Here is a 25,979-nt window from a genome sequence, read left to right as displayed (position 1 = left end):
CATGAATGAAAGAGGAGAGATCACAACCAATATCAAAGAAATACAAACAATTATAAGAACATATTATGAGCAACTATACACCAGCAAATTTGACATTCTGGAAGAAATGCATGCATTCCTAGAAACATATAAACTACCAAAACTGAACCAGGAAGAAATAGAAAACCTGAACAGACCCATAGCCAGTAAGGAGATTGAAGCAGTCATCAAAAATCTCCCAACAAACAAGAGCCCAAAGCCAGACAGCTTCCCAGGGGGAGTTCTTTTTTTTTTTAAAGATTTTATTTATTTATTTGACAGAGAGAAATCACAAGTAGATGGAGAGGCAGGCAGAGAGAGAGAGAGGGAAGCAGGCTCTCTGCTGAGCAGAGAGCCCGATGCGGGACTCGATCCCAGGACTCTGAGATCATGACCTGAGCCGAAGGCAGCGGCTTAACCCACTGAGCCACCCAGGCGCCCTCTTTTTTTTTTTTTTAAATTAAATATTTTATTTATTTATTTGACACAGAAAGAAGGAACACAAGCAGGGGGAGTGCCAGAGGGAGAAGCAGGCTTCTCACTGAGCAGAGAGCCCGATGCGGGGTTTGATCCCAGAACTCTGGGATCATGACCTGAACTCAAGGCAGACGCTTAACAACTGAGCCACCCAGGTGCCCCCCAGGGGGAATTCTACCAAACTTTTTTTTTTTTTTAAGATTTTATTTATTTGAGAGAATGAGAGAGAGAGAGAGACAGCATGAGAGGAGAGAGAGTCGGAGGAGAAGCAGACTCCCCACTGAGCAGGGAGCCTGATGTGGGACCCGATCCTGGGACTCCAGGATCATGATCCAAGCCAAAAGCAGTCACTTTTGACTGAGCCACCCAGGAGCCCTCTACCAAACATTTAAGGAAGAATTAATACTGATCCTCCTGAAACTATTCTAAAAACTTAGAAATGGAAGGGAAACTTCCAAACTCATTTTATGAGGTCACTATACCTTGACCCCCAAACCAGACAAAGATCCCACCAAAAAGAAGAATCACAGACCAATATCCTTGGTGGACACAGATGCAAAAATTCTCAACAAAATACTAGCCAATAGGATCCAACAGTACATTAAAAGGATCATTCACCCCAACCAAGTGAGATTTATTCCTGGGCCGCAGGGTTGGTTCAAAAACCACAAATCAATCAATGTGATACATACATTAATAAAAGAAAGAACAAGAACCATATGATACTCTCAATAGATGCTGAAAAAGCATTTGACAAAGTACAGCAAACTTTTTTGATCAAAACTCTTGGGTGCCTGGGTGGCTCAGTGGGTTAAAGCCTCTGCCTTCGGCTCAGGTCATGATCTCAGGGTCCTGGGATCGAGTCCCGCATCGGGCTCTCTGCTCATCAGGGAGCCTGCTTCCTCCTCTTTCTGCCTGCCTCTCTGCCTACTTGTGATCTGTCTCTGTCAAAGAAATAAATAAAATTAAAAACAAAATAAAACAAAACAAAAAACCTCTTCATAGTTTAGAGCCATCTATGAAAAACCCACAGTAACTATCATTCTCAATGGAGAAAAACTGATGGATTTTCCCTCAAGGTCAGGAACTCAGCAGGGCTGTCCACTATCACCACTGCTATTCACCATAGTACCAGGAGTCCTAGCCTCAGCAATCAGACAACAAAAAGAAATTAAAGGCATCCAAATTGGCAAAGAAGAAGTCAAACTTTGCAGGTGATATGATACTTTATGTGGAAAACTCAAAAGACTCCACTCCAAAACTGCTAGAATTCATACAGGAATTCAGTAGTGTCAGGTTATAAAATCAATGCACAGAGATCAGTAGCATTTCTATACACCAACAGCAAGACAGAAGAAAGAGAAATCGAGGAGTCGATCCCATTTACAATTGTACCCCAAAACCATAAGATACCTAGGAATAAACCTAACTAAAGAGGCAAAGAATCTGTACTCAGAAAACTATGAAGTATTCATGAAAGAAATTGAGGAAGACACAAAGAAATGGAAACACGTCCCATGCTCATGGATTGGAAGAATAAATATTGTGAAAATGTCTATGCTACCTAAAGCAATCTACACATATAATTCAACCCATATCAAAATACCATCAATTTTGGGGTGCCTGGGTGGCTCAGTGGGTTAAGCCTCTGCCTTCGGCTCAGGTCATGATCTCAGGGTCCTGGGATTGAGCCCCACATCAGGCTCTCTGCTTGGCAGGGAGCCTGCTTCCCTTCCTGCCTCTCTGCCTACTTGTGATCTCTCTCTGTCAAATAAATAAATAAAATCTTTAAAAAAAAAATACCATCAATTTTTTTCAAAGAAATGGAACAAATAATCCTAAAATTTATATGGAACAAGAAAAGACCCCGAGGAATGTTGAAAAAGGAAACCAAGTTTGGCGGCATCACAATTCCAGACTTTAAGCTCTATTACAAAGCTGTACTCATTAGGACAGGATGGTACTAGCACAAAAACAGACACATAGATCAGTGGAACAGAATAGAGAGCCCAGAAATGGACCCTCAACTCTATGGCCAACTAATGTTCGACAAAGCAGGAAACAATGTCCAGTGGAAAAAAGACAGTCTCTTCAACAAATGGTGTTGAGAAAACTGGACAGCCACATGCAGAAGAATGAAGCTGGACCATTTCCTTACACCACACACGAAAATAGACTCTAAAAGGATGAAAGACCTGCATTTGAGACAGGAAAATCCATCAAAATCCTTGAGGAGAACACAGGCAGAACCTCTTTTACCTCAGCTTCAGCAACTTCTTCCTAGAAACATTGCCAAAGGCAAGAGAAGCAAGGGCAAAAATGGCTATTGGGATTTCATCAATATAAAAAGGTTTTGGGGTGCCTGGGTAGCTCAGTCATTAAGCATCTGCTTTCTGCTCAGGTCATGATCCCAGGATCCTGGGATGGAGCCATGCATTGGGCTCACTGCTCAGTAGGAAGTCTCCTTCTCCCTCTCCCATTCCTCCTGCTTGTGTTCTCTCTCTTGCTGTCTTTCTATCTCTCTGTCAAATAAATAAAATTTCTCCCTCTCTCTCTCTCTATATATATATATATAAAAGTTTTGCACAGTAAAGGAACAGTCAACAAAACCAAAAGACAATGGCCAGAATGGGAGGAGATATTTGCAAATGACATATCAGATTAAAGGGCTAGTATCAAAAGTATATAAAGAGGGCGCCTGGGTGGCTCAGTGGGTTAAGCCGCTGCCTTCGGCTCGGGTCACGATCTCAGGGTCCTGGGATCGAGTCCCACGTCGGGCTCTGCTCAGCGGGGAGCCTACTTCCCTTCCTCTTTCTCTGCCTTCCTCTCTGCCTACTTGCGATCTCTTTCTGTCAAATAAATAAATAAATAATCTTTAAAAAATAAAAATAAAAATTAAAAAAAATGTCTATAAAGAATTTATCAAAATCAATACCCAAAGAACAAATAATCCAATCAAGAAACGGGCAGAAGACATGAAGAGACATTTCTTCAAGGAAGACAACAGACACATGAAAAAGTGCTCAACATCCCTCGGCATCAGGGAAATAGAAATCAAAACCACAGTGAGATGCCACCTCACTCTAGACAGAACGGCTAAAATTAACAAGTCAGGAAATGACAGATATTCGTGAGGATGCAGAGAAAGGGGAGCCCTCCTACCCTGTTGGGGGGAATGCAACCTGGTGCAGCCACAGTGGAAAACAGTAAGGAGGTTCCTCAAAAAGTTGAAAATAGAGCTACCCTACAATCCAGCAATCCCACTACTGGGTATTTACCATAAAGATACAAATGTATCTTTATATACATTTGTATTTGGGATATATGATCTAAATAGAAACCTGCACCCTTATGTTTATAGCAGCAACGTCCACAACAGCCAAACTACAGAAAGAGCCTAGATGTCCATCAATAGATGAATGGATAAAGATGTGATATATATAATGGAATACTATGCAGCCATTAAAAAACCCCCAAATCTTGCCATTTGCAGCGATGTGGTTGGAACTAGAGGGTATTATGTTAAGCAGAATAAGTCAATTAGAGAAAGATAATTATCATCTAATCTCTCAGATATGAGGAATTTGAGAGGCAGGGCAGGGGGTGTGGGGAGAAAGGAGGAAAAATTGAAACAAGAGGGAGTCAAACCGTAAGAGACTCTTAATCTCAGGAAACAAACTGAGGGTTGCAGTTTGGGGGGAAGGAGGGAGAGGGTGGCTGGGTTATGGACATTGGGGAGGGCATGTGTTATGATGAGTGCTGTGAATTATGTAAGACTGATGATTCACAGACCTGTACCCCTGAAGCAAATAATACATTATATGTTAATTAAAAAAAAAAAAAAAGGCAGTCCTGAAAGGTTAATAATACCTGTTAGGCTGGTGACAATCAACCACAGAATGGATGGGAGGGAAGGAGTGAGGTCTAGGCTGGGTCACGGCTGTGACGGTAGTACATCCTCAAGTTAGAGATAACTAGAGGGAGGGAGGTAACCATCTGTGGGGGCCAAGGGGAGAGAAGTCCTGATGACTCTGAGATTTCAAGGATGTGAACAGAGGATGGCTCCTTGGAGGTGCCCCCTACAAGCTGGAGGTGGCTTCCCAATCTAAAGCCACCCACCCACTGGGCATTCCTGGCCTGCAGGCCCGCTTGGGGGTAGACTTTCCCTTCCCAGCTCCTCCCTGCCCCCTCTGCAGAAAGCATGAGACATTCCTCATTTCTCCAGCTTCTTGTTTCTCTAATTTTATGATTGTATGAAAATAAGGTTCCCAAATTGCCTTTAATTAGCTTTAATAAGACAGCCTTTTTGCTAATTAAAATGATTATTAAGAAACCATTTATTGAGAATGAACACAGTTGTTAGAACCTAGGAGAATTCTGAACCCTTAATAATAATAACAGCAGCCATTACCAGGCCTGGGGGCCACCAGTTCACCTGCCCCACTCCTGCATTCAAATGGGGTGGCACTCTGGCAAAGGGCCCAAGATTTCAGCCCTCTCCCTCTCCAGGTGTCTCCAGGACCAAATGCTGCCTGCATTGCTAGGACTGTTCATTTCCCCAGCACTGGGGTTCTCACTGCAGAATATGGGCAGGGGACATAATCACTGGGGTTTACTTGTCAAAGCCCCGGCATAGGGAGCAAAGATGGGCAGGCAGGCAGAGGCCTGCGAAACCTCCATACTGACTTCATCACCCTGGAGCTGGGCCTCCCAGACTGTGAGAAAAGTGGGTGGTGGGCCCCGGTGGCCTCAGAGGTTCCTACACCTCTTGGAGCTTGGTGATGCTAAGTCACAGGACAGAGCCGCACTCTTGTCAATGCGCCCCTCTGGATAATGCTGGAGCGTGGGACTGGCAGAGCCATGCAGCTCAGTGCAGTTCTCCTCTCCGACAGGGCTGTACAGGCAGCCAGAGCAAGGGACTCCTGTGGCGAAACGCCTGAGAATCATCGGAGACACCGTGGCTCCCGCAAGGAAGAAGCGGGGAGCAGGATAGCAAGGCGAGACCCAGGCGCTGGGCCCGAGGCGTGTAGATGTAGCTCCCCGGTCCCCCGACCTCCAGATACCCGGCCGAGACTCCCTCCCCGCCCCTCTCTACCCTGCCCCCCGCTGCACAGTTGCCAACAGCTCCTGGGTGACGGAGGAGGGCTTGTGCTGTCATCTTTTCCTGAAGGCAGCCTGGGAGCCAAAGTCTGGAGGAGGCTGGACCACGTCTGGAAGCAACACCCGGGACAGGCGAGGGGAGAGGGACAACTCGGATCGAACGTGGTGCAGAAATTCGGGCCGGAGGAGAGGCCCCGGGCATTTTCTGGGGACGTCGTCTGGGCTGGGTCTGCCTTCCCGGGAGCCGTGGTTCCAGCTGTGCCCTGTCCCCCCTCTTCCCCACTGTCCTCCTAGGGTCCTTCGAGGGACTTGGTTGGCAGTGTATTAAGAATATATTTAAATATTACAGGGGAAAGAATGTGGGCTTTGAGTCCCACAGCCCTGGGTTCAAGGTGGCCGCGTTACTAGCTTTGTGACCTTTTGTGACTCTTTACCGAGCCTTAGTTTCTTCCCAAGGATCGACTGGAAGGACTGTGTGCAGCAGGGACGCTGAGGGGGCCCAGTCGGAAACTTGGGACAGAAGCGCTAGGGTCGGAGGGCTGTGCACTCACTCGTGCGGGCGGAGAAGCTTCAGGACCCTAACCCAAGGCTCCGCCGGCCCCTCCCAGCTGCCCCTCCCTGCACCAAGGACTCTCGGGCTGTCAGGTCAGCGCCGGAAGGCGCAACGGAGACCTCTGTAGGGGCCCAATCGCCCTCGAGTCGCCGGGGTGGGGCCGGGGCCTGGGTGCTGCGTCAAAGCTCCCCAGGGGTTCTTCCGTGCAGCCAGGGTTGAGAACCAGTTTCCCTGAAGGAATAAACAAAGAGGCCTTGGCGGGGAGGGAGAGGATGGAGCAGGTGGGTCCCCTCCCGTCTGCAGGTGGCCCCTTCGCACCACACTCATATGCCCCGCGGACCAAGCCACATGCCCGCCCATGTACACACGCAGGCTCAGAGGGACCCACGCTTATCCATACACACACACACACACACGCCCATTCACACCGTCACGGACACTCACACCCACACCGCCCGTCTTCTCCGGGCGAGCCTCGCGGCCGGGACTCCCCCGGCTGGGATGGACACCCGCGATGGGCTCCGGCCCTGGCTCTCCCAGGGTCTAGGGCCCGGCAGCCCCCGGAGCTCTGCTGCCGGTGACAGCGCGGCTCCTCCGAGCCCCGGGCGCTCCGCAGAGCCCCCGCCGGGCCGCGCCGCGCTTGCTCCGGCTCTTTGTTATGCTAATTCCCCTTCCCAGCTGGTGCCAGCTGCCTGCACAATGAGCGCCGGGAGCCCTCGCCAGCCAGGGAGTGGGGGCGGGGTTGGGGGGGGTGGGAGCTCCGCGCCCTGCACCCGGGATCCTGGCCTGGCCCAGCCTGGTGAGGTGGTGAGTGGCCCAATAAGCATCCTTCCCTGCATCCTCCCCTCCCCCACGCTTGCAGGGCCGCACCCCTCGGGGCCTGTAGGGCATCCACTGATTCATTCCAGCCGCCCCGGCTGCCCGCCCTCCAGGTGCCAGGGCTTGATGAAAAGTAAAAGGCTCCTCTGCGGCTTGAGAGCAGTCTGGATGAAAGGGAAGCAGCCGCCTCCCAGACCACACAGCTAATCCTCCCGTAAACCTCGAGCAAATAAGGGGAGAGGAAGAACAGGCCCGCTGCAGATGTGGAGTAGCAGCCTCCGGGGATCCCCAAATTAAAACTCGTGCAGGGGAAGCACTTGGACCACCACCAAATGACACTAATTGGGTTATGGGACCATAATCTTGGCTCTTATGAAAAAAAACCAACAACAGTTATAGTCACAGCTGCAAGGACTGTCTTCATAAAAAGAAGGGGGGAAAGTCCGCTATTTTATTACTCATAAACATGAGAGAGAAGAGGGTTCGCGGGTCTCCTGCCTGCGTAGGGCAGGCGGGCTGGTGGCTTGAAGGAGAGGATAACTTGGTGCCAGGAGGAGCAGCGCTGTGGCTGGCTGGCTCGGTGGTGTGTGGAGCTAATGGGCTAATGTAGGGGGGAGCACTCTGGAAGGAGGGGGAGGAGGCTGTACTGAGACACCGCGGGGGAGCATGGCCTATCTGGAGGAATGTATTTCAGACAATAGGTTAGCAGCCATATGCAGAACATCATTCTGGACAGGAAAACTAAGAGATGTATTCTTTTAAGAGACATCCAGAAGCAGTTTCTCAGTTTCACTGGCAGCAGAGGGTAGTGGGAGTGATGGGTAGGCATCCTGGGGAAGGAAATGATGGGATGACAAATGTAAAAAATGCAGGTGAAAATCTTCAGAGAGATCTGTTGGTTGTTAGAATCACAAATGTTAGGGCCAGAAGAGACCGATCTTAGATGCCATCTGAGTTCAGCCTCATCATTTGACAGATGGAATATTAAGACCCAGAGATGTTAAGGGACTTGTCATGGGGAGACTGCTAGTGGGTGGTAGGAATGGGCAAGAGACTGTCTCCTAACTCCTACTCTTGTGCTCACAACATTAATTTGGTAATAATTTTTTTTTTAGGAAACAGCAGTCATTTGACCAGAAATCAATACAATAGACTGCAGGGAAATAAAAAGTTAGAAATTTTTTAAATGAGTCATTATAAACCTTTTTGTGATCCATAATGAAGATGAGAGTTGGAACTCAGTCAGTTCTTACAGATTCCATCCCAGAGTTCTTCCTAGTATGTGTCCACTTATTCATCCATTACAACACCCAGGAGGACTGACGGCCCCAGGATTCCTTTGTGGGTCCTTTCGGTGCAGGGACCAATACTATTTCCAGACAGAGAGATGCCCCCACACCCCATCCCTCATTGCCCCTCTACACTAAGTCATCTTGGCTAAAACCAGCTGAGTTAAGGCTAGACTGGTTGAGAATTCCAATCAGTCATCCTTTCTCATTGGTATTCTACTCACAGGAAAATAAAAGTATCTTCTCCAGCTGCTGGGTGCCCAGACACAGAGAGGACAAGGATGGGGAGATGGCCAGCTGAGATCTCCCTGGGCAGAGAGAGGTGTCCCCGCTTCCTAGTGCCTCTCTCAGCTGAAATGGCAACTACTGGTACCATTCATGAGATCCTAGAGGCTGTTGGGGTAGGAGGAGAACCTGTTGCAGAGAAGTATTGGAAGGGCCAGGGCACAACACTGCATTTTCTTTCATTATATTTGGGTGCCTGTTTCTCATTCTCAAACCATATGGTTCAGTTTGATTCTCATTTCAGACCTACTAGTCAGCAAACATCACTATAAGTGTACCTCACCTTATAGAAAGATACAAGTTCTTGAAAAGTTAGGGGGAGATGGAAATGTCCTTTGTTAAAGGGAATCCTATTTTGAAGCCATCAGTTGGGCTTTGAGTTTAAAGGGGTAGGGATAATCACTCCCTAGCTGATCTGCTCTTTGTTATTTTTAAAAAATACTTTATTTAGGGGCATCCGGGTGGTTTAGTGGGCTAAGCCTTTGCCTTTGGCTCAGGTCATGATCTCGGGGTCCTGGGATCAAGTCCTGCATTGGGCTCCCTGCTTAGCGGGGAGCCTAATCCCCACCCCCATCCCGCCTGCCTCTCTACCTGTGATCTCTCTCCATCAAATAAATAAATAAAATCTTTAAAAACAAATGAATAAATATTTTATTTATTTATTTGACAGAGGATCACAAGTAGGCAGAGAGAAACAGGCTCCCCACTGAGCAGAGAGCTTGATGGGTGGCTGGATCCCAGGACCCTAGGATCATCACCTGAACCAAAGGCAGGTACCTAATTGACTTAACCACCCATGTGCCTCAGTTAATCTGCTTTTTAAAACTTAGATCTTGTGGGCGCCTGGGTGGCTCAGTGGGTTAAGCCGCTGCCTTCAGCTCAGGTCATGATCTCAGAGTCCTGGGATCGAGTCCCGCATCGGGCTCTCTGCTGAGCAGAGAGCCTGCTTCCCTCTCTCTCTCTCTCTCTCTGGCTGCCTCTCCGTCTACTTGTGATTTCTCTCTGTCAAATTAATAAATAAAATCTTTAAAAAAAAAAAAAAACTTAGATCTTGTAGGTGAAAACCGTGTCTTAGTTATTTTATGACAGGCCATGTCCTCAAAGTTACAGTTAACCAGGAAATAATTCTTTGGTCTCCATTACCAGATGTAGGAACACTAGAAATCATTTTGGGTCTAAGTTATCCATATTCGATACTGTATTTTTCTGAGTAAAAACTAAATCTAAGAGAATAATACCATAATTGAATAAGCTTGAACTTTGACAAATCCTAGGATGAGTCAGAAGTTAATGGTTTTTCATCTTTTCATTTATAAGGTTTATACCACTTATTCCCTTCAGATAGTCAGAGAGATCTGAGATCTGACTGAGAGAGATCCTCAGGTCCTATCTATGAAACCAATTGTATTTATTAAAGATAATGCCTTCATTTTTCCAGAGTTTCTTCTTGATTTGTGCTGTGTTAACCCAGAGCTGGTTCAGTTCCAAGCAACAGTCAAGAAATCTGCCATGGGTTAGCCTATGCAGCTGCTTTCAGGAAATTTTATGATTTCCAGTAAACCTTTTGAAATGTTAAAAATATCTCAAGAACCCTAGTGACTACTTTCATAGCTGTCTGCGGGTCCTAGGTCTCCAGGCTTGACATCATCTCCGTATTTGTTTGAAGCTTGTTGTACAGAACCCAAAAGGCTGAACGCTTTCCACAAAAAGGAGAATCAGGTGCTGTCAAGGTCCTGCCTTCGGGGCATCCAGGGACATTCATGGAGATCTAACGGAGATTCACCGTGACTGCATATCCATCATGTGTATCCAGGCAAGGACCAGTCACTCCCTGATATTAAAGTCTTTAAACCTGGCAAACTCGCCAGGTGTGTACATTATGCCACCTCATTTTATAGACAAGAAAATCACGGCACCAGGAAGTCAAGGGGCTGCAGGCCAAGGTCAAGACCGCACAGCTACAGTGACAGAGTGGGATTTGTACCCAAGCAGTAATTCTAAATCCCACTTTTAACCCTCTGCTCTATTGCAGCCTCACGAGAAACTTACAATTGCTATGCAGTTCAACTGAACAGGAGAGAGGTGCGGTGCCTTGGACTAATAACTATACCTAGTAACCAAGATCATTTGATGGATTAATTGAAAAGCACACGGCATCTAAGGGCTTGGAAAACTAGGAGAAAAGCTCCCAGCTCCCAGAAAGACCAGACAACCCATTTCTCTCTTCTTGCAAAAACATAAAGGAAATCCTTTCATCCCTGAAATTGTTTTCCTGTCTTCCTAAAGAAGTTGATCTCCCCAAAAAAAGGTCATTCCTTTTTCATCTTTAGACTTTTCCTTAAAGAAAGTGAGTTCATTCTGCAACGCATGTGGGCCACTGTCAATCTCGGACTTTTGGCACTCTACTCCACCACAGAGCAGCTCCCAACCTCTTGCTGAAAACCCATGCCTCATAGCCTGTCATTCTCCATCTTTGCTCTATCATGCACACAGGTGTTTTGTGAGTTTCGGGGAAGCCTGAGTGCTGGGCCAGGTGCACTGAGAAAGTTCGGCTTCTTGATTGCCAGCATACGGAGTTAGTTTATATCTGATTGTAGCTCATTGCACTCACCTCAGAAAACATCCGCAGGCATACTTAGGCTGGCATTGGCAGGGAAAGGAGTGTCACATGCCTGATGCATGGATCCAGCTGCTGCCATGGAATGACCTGGATGAAGGCAATCCCTGTTGAAAGCCACGCCAGGCTGGGCAGCACTGACCGTGGGGCAGATTGGGTCTCTCCCAAATTTCACTATTTGTCCATTGTCTTGAGATCTTGGCAGAAAGAGGGATCACAACTTACGTCCTTGCAAGTTTTCTAGGTGTGTTCTATCCCCCAGATATGGCATTTTATAAGATTTTATAATTTTAAATCAAAGGAGTGATTATAAAAATGGGGTTGAGAAACACATGGGTACTTCATGAGCAACGAATGACTAATTCGTCTCCATACGTTCTATCAGTTTCACCGCGGTCAAAAGCAGGTGTTTCCAGGCTATGAATAAGTAGTTTGCATTCTCAAAATTAACAAATTGGACCAACACCAAGGAAAAAAACAACAACCATAGCTAGCCCACCAGAGAACTGTTTACCAAAGAAGCTGAAGCTCATAGCAATGGTTTGCAAACTCCACCAGGCGAGCTTGTGTAAATGCCCTTTATGTAGTCATGGTTCTTCAGCCTGTCACAGATACTAGAGGGAAACGCAGAAACAGGAAATTACAGACTATTTTAAACAGCATGTTTTATTAAACTCACTTGCTGATGCACTTTATGGCAGGATGCGAGATTCAAGTGTTCATAACTTACATCTTTTCAAGTGCTTTTCCTGAGTGAATTCTCCCAGTTGAAATACGGCATGTACGCAGGGCTGGAAACAATCTCTAAAGTAGTAACTGTTTTCACCCTCGGTCATGTAGCTCTCACAACCAATGGAGCAGTGATAGCCATGTGCAGATAATCGACCTCGCTTACACACTGTACTGTGTAGGGAAGCAATGGAGGCCTTGAGTAGTGACTTACAAGATCCTGAATGCATTTCAGGTTAAGCCGCAATCAGAGCACAGCGATCTTAACATGAATTACTAGAAACCGTACATTGTCTCTCATCACTGAAATACTGATGTCATTCCTCTCTTCATGCGCAGTTCTGCATCTTGGTTAAACCATCATTGTTCAGGACCTGCTGCACCCTCGTTTTGGAAACGGCCTAGCAAAATAGGCAAGGATAACCTTAACTACGAATGAAATAGCTTCAAATTTAAGGGGCTGTCATTAAAATGGATTTGAACAGCTAATTATTTTCAAAAACATTTTCTGCTCACAACTTGTTTGAGGAATAGAAAAGCCTAGTTACGCTACATGGGAATCCTATATCCTTGTCTGATATTTATTGTTAAGTTGACAACTCTTAACGCCCATGTCTGCTCCAAGTTGTTCTCAGCTCTTCTCTAGACACACCGAAAGGAAGTCATTAAGTGGAGCTGTAATACAAGTTCATGACTGGAGGGCTGGGTAGCCCTGCTTTGATGGAGTTAACTACGATCTCTTAAAATAAAGGTTCATTCACTTGCTTCTGCCCTTATGAAACAAAACGCTCTGAATCTCTATTGTCTTAAAAGACCATGCCGAAGATGCCTTAACCTACTTAGTCACTGGTAGTAAGATAGCCACTTCCACTGGCTTTGAGTTTTTCTACCAGCCTCCCAAGTCCTGGCTGCTGAAATCCTGTCCTTGGGACCCCTTCAAGGTGAAGGACAGATTCATAGGATTTTAAGAGTTGGAGGCAAAGCACGGTTGATATCTGTGCTCCTTTGAAGTGACTCTGCCAGACCATCTTCTACAATTGCCACTATAAGAGGAAGGACCAGAGGCAAAGGTTAATGATTTGGTTAACGAGGTGCACCTAGATGCCTCAGGGAGTAGTAATTAAAGGCATTCGTGGGGGGAGCTGGGCCATTTTAAGTGAAGATTTCGCCTCATTTAACTTTTAAAAGTCTGGAATCTGTCCTATCAGGTTCTCCTTAAAGCAGAGCCCAGTCATGAGAAAGGGTACTACTTCCAGTGGGTAGACAGAGTATGGGGTGCAGAGTGTTTTAGCCTTACCAGTCTCTGAGACAGAACTCTAGAACCCAGTCAGTAAATTATTATCTATGCCTTGGGCACCTGGAAAGACTGAACTGAGTATCTTCTGAATAGAAATGGTGATACAGGCCCCTAAGAGGCCCTAATGCTCTCATACCAACCAAAGGAACATTCTTATTTGGATGGGTGTTTAGGGGTTTTCGGGGAAGGAGTGGAGGCATGTCTTTTGGTATGCTAGAAATGTCTTAGGGACAAAAGCTTGATGACTAAAAATTACAAATTTTAATGCTGCTGAATTCAAAGGCCCCTAATCGTCCAGTAGAGAAGCTCCAAAGGGTTCTGCTGTAGATGCCTGAGGCCACAGTTCAGGTGAGGGCTCTGGAAAATCAACTGTCACTTCACAGCTTTGACCATCAAGAGGAACATTATCTGATAATGTGGGGGAGGGGGGCTTTCTAAAGAGCAAAAGGGATGTCATTTCTTTCATATGTAAATCTCTTGGATTTATTACATTCATAGTAAGAATGTTACACGTGACAATTAAGCTCCCAACAAGCTTTCTCCCTTTATCAAATGAAATGTTAGCCTCTACTAGCAACCTTAAAACAGAGTGGTATGGAATACCAGCAGTAATCTATTGCTATTTTGACTGCTGACATACAGGTCATCTTTGTGACAATTTGACATTCCATAAGGCGATCAGCCAGGATTCCTTCAGTATTTGTGTTACTATTTTTGTTTTTTGGTCAGAAACTTTGCAAAAATGAAAAAATCTTTAGATTCTTAAAGATAAAACCTTCTTGATGACCAACCACATCATTTATTAACATTGGCCTCTTAATTCACGGAAATCTAACTCACAAACTAGGACCATTCTAAAACACCTGTCAGGTTGACCTCTTGAAAGAAGTCTTTCATTTTGAATACTCCCGTGTGGCCACTGCCCACTAGACATCTTGAGTTTTTTAAAGGAGAAAGAGCAACGGAAAACAGAAACATTGCCGATGATCATTAAAATTTAGGAAATCTTAATGCATTTTGATCATTTTAATAAATATATATCAAGAAAACCTCACTTTATTACAACACATTCATATACAAGCATCTATCATCTAAGTTTTCAACATCAAATGTTTATCAAATATTGAAAATAAAGGACAAAACGTTACTAGACTATTAGCCATAACACAAGAACATGTTTTAAAAATTGGTCCTTGTGGACATTGTCCAAATGATGATCCTACTCATACACTGTATGAATGAGACCTATATTTAATATTAATAGCAATAATAAAAAAGCTTTTATCTTGGAGAAACTGGGAGGACTTACTTATTTCCTCCATTTGGCATTTGGTTCCTGTGAAGTACTGTTTAAGGAGGCCCAAGTCAATTAGCAATCTTGGGAACTGGAATACAGTTTAGCAGGAGGAGTTGGCTGGAGTCGGAGGACGGACGGTCAGAGGGGCACTCTGAACACTCTTGCAAATGTACAAATTAAAGAAATCATTGAGAAAACTGTGGCCCGAATACATGGTAGCTACTGCCAACTGAGTCCCATTTCTCCAAAATAACTTTCCAAAACCTAAAGTCTTTACATTCTTTAAGATAAAACCTTATTGATCACCACATCATTTATTAACATTGTGCTTCTTAATCAACAGCAAAAGTCATATATAAAAAACCACATGCTTTTATAATCTAAACGAGTGAAATGATGCAAAACAGATTAAAGTATAATGCATGCCACCGGTTCATGAACTTCATTGGACAAGGAAACAAAACAAAACAAAACAACCCAAAACCCAAAAAACCCAAACCCCAGCAACAGACCCGTTGCCATAGAAAAGCTCAAGCAGCTTAGTGCTGGTTTCTAACAGCTCTATTGTTTCCCCCATCCCTTTCTAAAAATGCCAAATCCAAAAGCAATTGGGCATCAAAAAACAAAGGAAGAATAGAGATGTTGAATCAAAAGTTAAACACAATAGTTTCGAAGTTAACGGTTTCCAAACAATATTGATCCACCCTGTGTATTTTTTTCCTGTTTGTTAAATCCCTGCTGTAACTCTGATTTATCCTTAATTTTCACATTGGCAAAAATTAAGATAAAGTAAGGCACCAAAAATCGCCCTGTATAACACCTCTCTAACTGCCTGATCACGCATCGCAGGCAAGCCAGGAACTCGCAGGGATTACCCTTCTCCACATATTGTTGATTGCCACCCCTAGACAGGTGTTTCATTATGTTACATCCTATTTTCGTCTGTCATGCAAGACTGTTAAAGACAAGTCCTTAACGGCACGGTGAAGCCACTTCATCTAGCTCCCTGTCTTCAGTCTTTCATTCAGAAAAAAAATACTGTATCACATAGAAGCAGCAGACATCCTTTGCTGGTTATGTTGGTTTGCTGACCAAACAACTACCTAATTGATTGGCGAACGTGTTGCCGTTTCTTAGCTAGTGACAGGCTCCTTGGGGGCGGGGGGGTCATGGAAAGGTCACAAGGGCACACTGTCCCCCAGTCTAATCTACTGGACCTTTTCTGTGAGAAAACTAAGGTTTACTTTTAAGCATCGAGTCAACTGTGTTCTTGGTAACATCACCACATTGAGAAGTAGCTCGCTGATGCCTACTCTACAGAGGTTTTACGCAATCTGCTCTCCAGGCATTAAAACAACACGGCGTGTTCATGGCATAATTTTATCAGTTGTACAAAACTATAAAATCCATTCAAAATAAAATCTATGAGAGCTAATTGGTCATGCTGTGCATGCTTCAGAGGTTCGGTGGAAAGATGGCTCATAGTTTGCTCCCTTTGCCACAGCATGGTTTGTTACTTGGTGAAGGCTCCTTTTTCCTTAAGGACTTTTTCCAAGACTCACTCCCATTGTTTTTGTCATTATATCCAGTCTCAAAATAATCATAAAATTGGCCTTTGCACTCAAAAGCAAGGTCGTTTCCCACAGGTTCATGGCTTAATGGGCCACCATCCCTGTTGGTGTCGTTATTTGCCTTCTCCTCACTTAATGTGGCCTTTTCCTGAACACCTAGTGACCTGACATTAGTGACAAAGATTTCGCTGGCGGGTACCTGACCATCACCCTTGTAAGCAGATGCACAGCCTACACTGAAATCCACCTGGTGGGAACAACTCGGTAAAGGCAGAGGGGGAGGGGAAGAGGAAGATGAGGAGGAAGAGGGGGCAGTGGTGGAGGCACTTCCGACACTAGCATGGACAGAAAGGGGCAGGTTTAGGTAGTGACCACCACATTCCTGGTAAAAGCAGCAGGCGTGAAACTTTTCACACTCCTCTTTGGCCATCCGCGGTCGTTTTCGGTAAGGACAGTCTTGAGCCAGAAACCACTCTTGGGCAGAGGGGCCGTTGAAAGAGCAGGCAGGAAAGCACCAGTTATTCTGCATGATAATCTCGCCGTGGATCCGTTTCATCAAGTTGTTGATAAGGACGGACCTTCGGAGGTACACTTCAGGATCATCGATAAACTTGAGCTTTTCTAATGACATATACAGGATATGGGCTCGTTCCTCAAAAATCGAGATGGTCTAAAAACCAAACACGGAAGAGAAAACTTAGAGGACGTGGGCTGTGTAAGCATGCCATTGCAGTAGATTTCTTTCTGGGCATGCTGTGGTCCTGTTCCTCCCAGGTTCACTTAGGGATGCTGTCCCCGGTGTTGCTAATGACCCTCCCCGGCTTCCTGCCTCAAAGGTGCAGTCCAAGCACCTGGGAATCCAGTCCCCCTGCAGACCTCAGCAGGGACAGGTGAGGCTCTTTGTGTTTCTGTGGCTGAGGGAGATGCCAAAACACACAACTCCTCTGCCCTACTAGAAGTCAGGGGAGCGGCTTCTCCGGAAGGAAGGGACATAGTAATGAGGGGCGTAAGGAGGGGTTCTCAGTTGCTGGTTATGTTGTTTCTTGATCTGGATGCTAGTTACATAGATATGTTTCCGCTGTGAAATCCAGCAAGCTGTACTCTTAGGATACTTGGGCTTTTCTGTGGGTGTATACGAACCCATGCATGTGCACACACATACACTCATGTATTTATATGTCGGTGTCTTTTGAAAGATGTCAAAATGCAGGTCAAAAGTCTACTTCAAACCCTGGCTAAGAGCACAAGAGCTGCATTCAGCACTGTCCCTCTGGCTTTCACACTTGCAATTATCCTTACTTGACTGAGGGACAGCGATAATTGAGGCTCAGCCCCTGAAATCATCAGTCAGTAGAGGGGCCAAAGCAAGCCTCCTTCTGGGGCCAGGCAGGAGGAGAGATGCAGGGAGGAAATGAGAAGACTCACTTCTGAGCACTATGATACTATCACTGGGTGATGACTAGTACAAATCCAGCAGCTACTGGGAAACAGTCACAACCATAACACAGAAATGAAAGAGGAAATAAACTGCTTATGTCCTGGTGACCAGCTTTTCCAGGTCATATTAAAAAAAAAAAAAAAAAAAAAAGTCACCTGGTAGCATGACCTGAGGAACTGCAAACAAAGCCTGCCCGGGTTAACCAAAGGCAGGAACTATACAGTCAGAGAAAAGCCCAGCATGCACCAACCCATGCCGGTGTCTTTATGAGCAAGGTCAAGGCAACACCTGAAGGACATGCTCGTGAGAGGGCAAGGAGAGGGGGTAAGAGGAGATACAGAGGAAGATGAATTGAAAAATTAAAAATCCTCTCCGCCTCTCAGAAAACCATGGTCTGGGTTATACCCTCCTTGATTACATCTGTAGATAGTTTTTTTTAAAGGAAGAGAACCATAAGGAAAAAGAACTGGTATTTGAAAAGTTTAGGTGGCCAGTTCCTTATTTCTAGGGACTTCCTGGATCCCATTATTTTCTTCTTAAGCATGCAGAAGAGTCAGCTGTGATCTTTCCCAGGGATGAATTACGTATTTTAACAAACTAAGCCTCCGTAACGTGTATACAATGCAGTGTGAGTTTTTACTTGCAAGCACACACTCAAGCGATAGTGAGTCCACCTCTAATGGGTCAAGAGAAGCCCCGGGAAACTGCTCCCAGGTGGGCACACACAGAAGGGGCTCTGGCCATGGGACCTAGAGCGTGGAGAGAGGGGAGATGTCAGGAAAGAATGGTGCGTTTCTGCACACATGTGAAAACACGGATGGCTCATAACCACTAAGGCAACTTGAGAACAATCAAGACATTTGTAAAAAAGATGTTCCTTGGATTATATAATTTTGTTATTTCTGGGTAGAGGAGCTCCTGCTGGCTCTTTCTTCCACTACTTGTGAAAATAACAGAGGACCCAAAAAAGTGACAACAATTAATACGGCTCTGCTGAGAAGTGGCTCATTTTCATTGCTTGGGTGGAACAATTTAATTTCTGGAAATGGATCAAGCAACTGTTACTAAGTATCTTAAATTCTTAATAAAAATAATGACTATTAAAAAAACATACTTTATGGCTACAGCTGCTGAGTGGTGGGTGAAAATCCTCTTCTTCCACATACTTCCTCTTAAAGTATGTGATCTTGGATGTTGTTATAGGATTTGAAATTCCCCTGTAATGTGATCCTGTGGTAATAAATCAGATACGACAAATGACATGCGGTTTGCCAGAGGTTCTCTAAACAAAATACTTTCCTTATAGAAGATAAGTTGGCTACGTATTTGGCTGTACATGTGATGATTAAAAATAAACATTGGTCTTAATATTTGCTATCATACAGAATTCTGTGACCCAGGCTAGGCAAGGATTTCTAAGTAATCATAAAGGAAAATGACCTATGTCAGCATTTACAAAATACTTGGAATCTTAATTCTATGCACAAACAGCAAAATTCATAAAGGGGAGGATAGTATTTATTCAAACTGCTTAATTAAATCCACGATAATAGGGCACCACTGGTCAAACATATACACCTTTTACCGTAAGCACGAATAACCAAATAACTTTAAAATGCTATTGGCTGTGGGTAAGGAAGCAAATGACTATCTGAACATTGGAGTTATAATATTTCTTCTTTCAAAATATGAAACTAAAAAAATTTTAGCTTAAGACTAAAATATGGGTTAACCAAAGTCCTTTTCTCTCTCTCAAAAATGTAACATGTCAATCATGAATTAAAGAAGGGTCCAATTTTGAACGAACAGAGCTTTTAATCCCAAATGAACTTCAAGAAGTATTTAGTTTACGTTTTAGGTTTTTTTTTAAAGCACACCACACAAAAATCCAAGGAACTTATCTTAGAATATAATAAAGAATTAGGAAGAACATACTCCTGTATCTAAAAAAAAATCCCCCTGAATACGAAAGCCAATTGTGTGGTTAGTAAAAAGAGAAGACACATAGCTTCTGGCCCAAAGTGCAGATTCCTTTACGTCTCAGGGGATAAAGATTTCATTGTCAAAAGCTCACCAGGGCTTGTGTACCTCTGAAGAGAACCATGTTCCGCAGGGTGAAAAACCAAAACCCAGACTCAGGGTCTCAAAATCTGGTTTGGTTCTTTAAAAAAATATAGGTGGCACGACTTACACACGAAGCAGCAGCACGTGTAGACGCAGATTTGAATGCAATTTCAGTATCGCCTCTGATCCTCTCCTGGAGCCAGGGCTCAATTAAGAGAGGGGCACAGAGAGCCTGGAAGTCCCTGGACTAGCAGCTCTCTCTGGGCTCAGAAGGGCGCCCGGAGACAGGAGACACCAGTCCCGCTCACTAGTCTGGCTGCAGAGGGCAGGGCTGGTGGGGGGAGGTCAAGGGCAGTACCTGCCAGTGGGGGACCGGCTCCCCGGTCTCCCTGCAGAGGAGCCTGTGCTGGCCCAGGGGTACTCGGGCCTCCGTAGCTGTCAGCCTCCCATAGTGTCTGGTACCCAGCAATTTCAGCAGCTCCTTCTGAGACAATGGGCTCGCAGAATCTATTCATGGACAGAACCAGAGTCATCTCTGACCGCCTCAGATCTAAAGAAAAAAAAGAAAGAAAATAGCCCTAGTCAAGAGTAAGCCAGGGGATGGCCTTGGCATGATTGATCATTACTCTGCTTCAGGAAACTTCTGCTTCTCAGTTCTCCCCTTCACCCTGAAAACATTTTATTATTTTTTTCAAAGGAAACCTCAGCAAACTCTCTCACTGCTATTAGCTCAGCCTCTGTGTTCAGCAATCTGCATTTCATGGGCGGATCTTTAAAACCCCATTTCTTATTGTTCTCAGATTCCCCTCAGCCCCATTTGAGACAGCTGCTTTGCCTCCTGAACACATTTTCCCCCTGACCTTCCGGCAGAAAATGTACCGCTAAGAGGCAAGTCCCAAACCCTTGCACCTCCTTTCTATTAATAAGGCAAAATCAATTTTCTAGTCAATCCCGAGAGTCTCCTTTGATGAAATCCGCTAATCAGTCAAAAGGGTGTAGAGGCCAAAATCTCCACCATCATCCCCGCTGAGGCTCTGGGTCGGCTGGGGCAGGGCGGCTGCCCCCTCCTCTCCTTTCCGCGGGGCCAGATCCTCTACACCAGTTTAGGGCTCCCTCCACTTTCTTCTCCCAAAATGAAGCAGACAGAGACACACTTGGTAGTTGTTTCCACCAGCCCTGATCGGCCTGAACTGGATCTGCCTCCAGTCAAAACACTGTAAGATGAAGACAGAAAATTGGCTCCAGTTTCAAGCCGGGAGTTGCAGCCCCACAGGAGCCAAGCACAACATCAACGGAGCAGGCAGAATATTAAACAGGAGCCAGGGCTTCAGGGCCAGAGGCTGCCGGCAACTCTTTCCTCCGCGAGGCCCAGACACAAGGCAGCAACTTTCCAAGGGGCACCATGCTGCAGCCCTCCTCTCCGGTTCACGCCCCTTCCCCCGGGGGGCCTGCGGGGAGCCTGGGAGCCTCTTTGCTCCGTGATGCCTGCGGGGCTCCTGATGGGCTCAGGTGCTGTGGGCCACTTCCAGCGGAGCTCTGGGGCTTCACTTGGCCCCAGCTAAGATTCAAGGCAGGGTCAAGGGTGGGTTCCAGGGGAAAGAGTTTGATACTCCGGCAAAAAGACCGATTGGGCCAGAGATCAGTGGTGACGGCAGAGAAGCCTCCGCGCCTTATTAACTGCGAGTTCTTTTGCAAGACCGGAACCTCTCCTATCCCACTCTGCCATTTAAAGAACTGTCACAAAGACTGATGTCAGGCTTGCTCTCTGAAGATAGATTATCTTTCAAATATACGCTAAGGTGTATTCATGCTTTCTTCTCTAAATGACACAGGTCCTAACATTTTTGGAAAAGGGTGAGTCCCTTGCTGTCCAGCAGGAGGCTAGGATTACCTACGTGTTCTAATGAGGGTTCACTTCCAGGGAAAGGAAGGAAAACCACCAGGGGAAGGGGAAATAGCTTTACAGAAGTGACGAGGTCTTTATGGCTAACAGCAGCTCTTGGCAGCAATGACTCCACTCTTTACCCAGGCTTCTCCTTGAGATCCTAAATTCTGTCCCAACCTCACTGAAGGATGAAGTAGGGCAAGTCTCAGTGTCAGTGGCTGGAATGAGGACCCAGCGATTTGGGAGGCTAAACCACATACCCCTTCTCTTCTAAAATGCCCTCCAAAGAGGGAGCAGCCAAGGAATTGCTGTAAGTAAAATCTTATTACAAGGCAAAAAAGAGAGAAGTTCGATTATTCTCTAGAAGGAAATGGTGGGACATGCCATTTATTTTGTTCTTGACTCATCAAAAAATTTACACTACATTGATTTGATAAACCAAGATATTCTGTCTATCACCCCTCAAACTCAGCATCCAAACAAGTTATCAAACCTCATGATAATTTATTCCCTGGGAGACTCTCATAAATGGTCTAACATCTTAACCTATTATAAAAGGCACTTGTACCGATAAGTGCTCCTGCCAGGAGCATATGAATTATAGCTCTCTCTCAGTAGCCCTCTCTCACTGACTGCAACAGTATTTTCCAGCTTGAAATTCACACTCAATTTTGTGCTGGACTCTCAGAATAAGACCCAAGCTTTTTGTCTATATTGAACTTTTTAAAAAAAAGATTTATTTATTTGAGAGAGAGAGAGAGAAGGCATGAGTGGTGGGGGGGGGGCAGGCTCCCCACTGAGCAGGGAGATTGATGTGGGACTGGATCCTGAGCCCAAGGCAGATGCCCAACTGACTGAGCCACCCAGGGGCCACTATATTGAACTTTTATAGCATAAAACCAGAGGAGGTTGACAAATCCACGTCTCTTAAGAACATGAAGCATTTGTAGGCCCCTTAACGCAATTACCTTTGTTTAATAGGACATTATACGGTCCTGTGCTATTTTATGTTCCTAAGAGTTTGTTTCCATTTTAATGACTGATCCTTGTGGCTGTTTGGGTTAAGGATTTCAGTTTGTTTGTTAGTGTTGATTCCAGCATATGAAATCCTATCAGGATGCATCTGAACTTGTAACACAGCTTAGGACTTTTATCTTGGCTTTTTTTTTCCCATTATGATATCTGATTTCTCTTAAGTTTTTCTTTTTGAACTGGAAACTTTTACACACAAAATCCAAAGTCGGAGAAACTGAGTGCCACAAATGGTATTTCTAAGTCTGAATAAAGTATGAATGACTTCGGATTATTTGGGAGCAGACAAGAGATTGTGCAGTGAATTCTTCCTAGTCTATTCAGAATTTATGAAGGGATGTTAAAAAATTAAGAAGGCAAGTTCTACATTCATGAAGCATTAGGACTGGATGGTGCTATGCACCAATGTTTCACATAACTCTTTATTTGTATTATATGTACAGATCCAAACTGTCATTATTCTCTATAGAATAAGACTTACACTATGATTCTGATACTGAGTTCAGAAGTTTAAATCCACAAATTCATATGTTGTTAATATTAGACATAACCACAAAGATGTACATTTATGGTAAAATTTGTTTTTTTTTTTTTAACATCAGAAGTGAGTGGTTTCAAAAGTAGGCGGTTAAAGTGTGTCTGGCCTATATATGGGTTTTAAAAATTTAAAAATAAAAAGCTCCTAACCTCTTATCCCCAGGCTCCTCCTGCATATCTGTTTTGTCACCCAACTGGATGAAATGAAATGACACCTCAAGGATTCCAAGAAGGCTGAGGGCTAAAATGTCATGCTTTTCCAGCAAACGTTCATCGTAAAGTTACCAGGCATTGCTACACAATTTGGTTTTTCCATGAGTTATGCTTGTTCTTTCCAGAAAGCCATTCTAATGCTAATATGAGCGGCTGGCCCACAGATCCAGCTACCTAAGATTCAGTGGCCCCTTGAATCTAACGGGTTCCTGGTCATTCTTTGCCCACCCCTCCCCCCATCTCTCATAGGAAATTAGAGAACATTAAGAGCATTATAGCAGTTAGAGATCGGATTCCCACAGTGAAACGCAGAGAAGTAAAGGGCTCATGTTTTCAATGCACCTTTGGTGCTGCCCAGGTGGAATCAAGCGCCTGACCTCGAAGTTGTGCTTAACAAGATCCCAACAGCTCGTCCAGCTGCTGCTGCTCCTGCTGGTGATGGAAGGGCTGAATTGGTGGAAGGAAATCCTTCAACCCTTCTAAATAGACAGATGTCGCTTTTCTGTCCGTCCCTGCAGTACACCTGTCTACTCTGGAAAGTGCATTTCTCAGCTGTAGCTTCCAGAAGCCCGGAGCTTTAGGGCAGGTCCTGGGGCTAGAAAGGCGGGGGGTGGGCCTGAAGGAGAAGATGGGGTGTCAGGGTGTCCGAGCCCTGGCGCCAGATCTCCGCATCCCAGGCCCAAGACAGGGGTCGTGAGGTTTGACGAACCGACCCCCTGCAGGCACCGGGTCCGGGCTCCGGCACTGACACACCCCCAGGGGTCGGTGCCATGGCCCCTGAGCCTCTTCTAGGGTAACGAGCGGAGCCCTGCCGGCCGCCAGCCGCAGGAGAAAGTAAACAACACCCCAAGTGTCTGGGAACAAAGGCAAGTTGTCTTTCCACGGTGCCGGAGCCGTGCGCCTCTCCTTCAGAATAAGAGCTATTATTACTGTTTCTTTCTTTTCTTCTTCGTCTTTTTTTTTTTTTTTTTTTCTTAAAACAAGTTTCCTTCTAAGGGAAATAAACACCAAAGGTAGGATTCCAAGGAAATGACTCACGGCGGCTGGCAGGGCTCTGGCGAGGCTGGCCCGGGCCCCGCGCTCCAGCCCGCAGCAGATGCCTGCCCGGCCCGCCCTCCCTCGCCGGCCAAGCCCACTCGGAGCCGGCGGCTGCAGGAGCGCCCTGCGCGGCCGTGGGACCCGGGCGGCGGGGGACAGCGCCCGCACCTCCCGCGGGCGACCTCCCTGTGCGCGACACCCTGGCCCCGGGGGGCCGCCTCCCCGCCCCCCCCCCCCCCCCGCGTCTCCCCGGCCCCAGCCGGGCACTCGGGAAAGTTGCTAGAGCCCAGGAGGCGGGAGGGGAGGAAGGGAGGAGAGAGGCGGAGGCGTGGACCGGGCGGGCAGCAGCCTAGCCCGCCGGGGAGGTGAGCTGAGGACAGGGGAGCCGCCGCCGCCCGCAGCGCGGCTCGGCTCGGCTGCCGGGGAGGAGAGTGCGGGGGCGGAGGTGGCGGAGGACAGAAGGTGTCAGCTCCTGCAGCTATTCCTTTTTCTCTCCGACGCGCGCTCCTGACATCCACAATCCCCTCCCTCTCCACCTGCCCCGCGCCGCGGCGACCGGACCCCGGGGCATCCCTCCTACTGACCCCCGGCCCCCAGGGGAAGGGAGGGAGCGGCCGCCGGGGACTCTGGCATCTCCCCGGGGCTGCCATCCCTGCCCGCCCCCGGAGTCGGCTCGGTGCGCGCAGGCGGCCGCCGTTCCCGCCCCGGTAAAGGCCCCGCGGCGCACGCCAGCCCCAGGAAAAGCCCGCGCCGCCTCGGCGCCTCTCGCCCCCGCGCCGCCCGGATCCCGCTCCGGCCGGTACGCGTCCACTCGGCGACCCCGGGGCAGGGAGGGCGTGCGGGGTGGGGGGCGCGGGTGGGCGCGCGCAAACGCCCGCGGGGACCGGCCCTCGCCCTCCACCCGCCCTGGCCTCGCCGCCCGCGCCCGGCCCGGCTCTTACCGCGGGGTCAGCCGGGAGGCGGCGGCCGGAGCGCTCGCGCCGCCGCTGGTCCGCTCTGGGCTCGGCGCCAGCCCGGCCGCCGGTGCACAGTCGCGCGGAGCCCGGCCCGGCGGCCCGGTCGGCGGTGGACGCTGGTGCGCGGCGGGCGAGGGTCCCGGCAGGTCCCGCCGCCGCGACTGGGGCGCCGCGCCGCCGTCGCTGCAGACGGTTATGGTAATGAGCGGCTCTGTCTAGCGAAGAGCGTGTGAAACCCGTCAATCCTGTTTGCCATTTCCCCGTGGATTTCCGAGGAGAGGTTCTGCAGGATGCCCCCAGGGTGAGAGAGGGAACATGACAAGCGCGCCCGCTCTCCCGCCCTCCCTCTGCTCCCGCCGCCGCCGCCGCCGCTCCTCAGGCAGCACACGGGGCGCCTTCCCCTCACCCCCACCCCAGCCCGCCCCCTGCCGCCTTCCCTCCTTCCCGCCCTCCCTCCTCCCTCGCCTCCCCTCTCTCCCCTCCCCTCCCCTCCCGGTGCCCGGGGACACGCGGGCCCAGCTCCAGCCCGCAGCCCAGACCCCACGCGCTCCCTGGCTCCCGCCCTAGCCCTGGGGGCTCGGCTCCAGCCGGATAACGTATTCACTCTGCAACCTTCTGAGATGTCTTCTCTTTTTTTATTTGGTTTAGTTCTGTTGTTGTTGTGTGTGTGTGTGATTTAAAAAAAAAAAAAGAAAGAAAGAAAGAAAGAAAAGAAAGCAAGCAAAGAAAAATCTGTGCCTTTCCCACCCTTTGCAAAAGACTTT

General features: G+C 47.1%; 1 protein-coding gene across 1 annotated transcript; it reads right to left on the bottom strand.

Annotated features, from left to right (window-relative positions):
* Positions 1–14,195: 14,195 nt before the first annotated feature.
* Positions 14,196–25,632, bottom strand: SERTAD4 (SERTA domain containing 4). Its single transcript, XM_032318758.1, has 4 exons — positions 25,201–25,632; positions 19,913–20,104; positions 18,605–18,720; positions 14,196–16,722 (listed from the first exon to the last, which is right to left on the bottom strand). The coding sequence occupies exons 2-4, from the start codon at positions 20,085–20,087 to the stop codon at positions 15,961–15,963; spliced, it is 1,053 nt and encodes a 350-aa protein (XP_032174649.1). The 5' UTR covers positions 20,088–20,104; positions 25,201–25,632; the 3' UTR covers positions 14,196–15,960.
* Between the last annotated feature and the right edge of the window lie 347 nt (positions 25,633–25,979).

This window comes from Mustela erminea, chromosome 17 (genome assembly GCF_009829155.1).
Source record: "Mustela erminea isolate mMusErm1 chromosome 17, mMusErm1.Pri, whole genome shotgun sequence".
Classification (NCBI taxonomy): domain Eukaryota; kingdom Metazoa; phylum Chordata; class Mammalia; order Carnivora; family Mustelidae; genus Mustela; species Mustela erminea.
The sequence above is the reverse complement of the archived record's forward strand: the minus strand, read 5'-3'. Positions and strand labels throughout refer to the sequence as shown.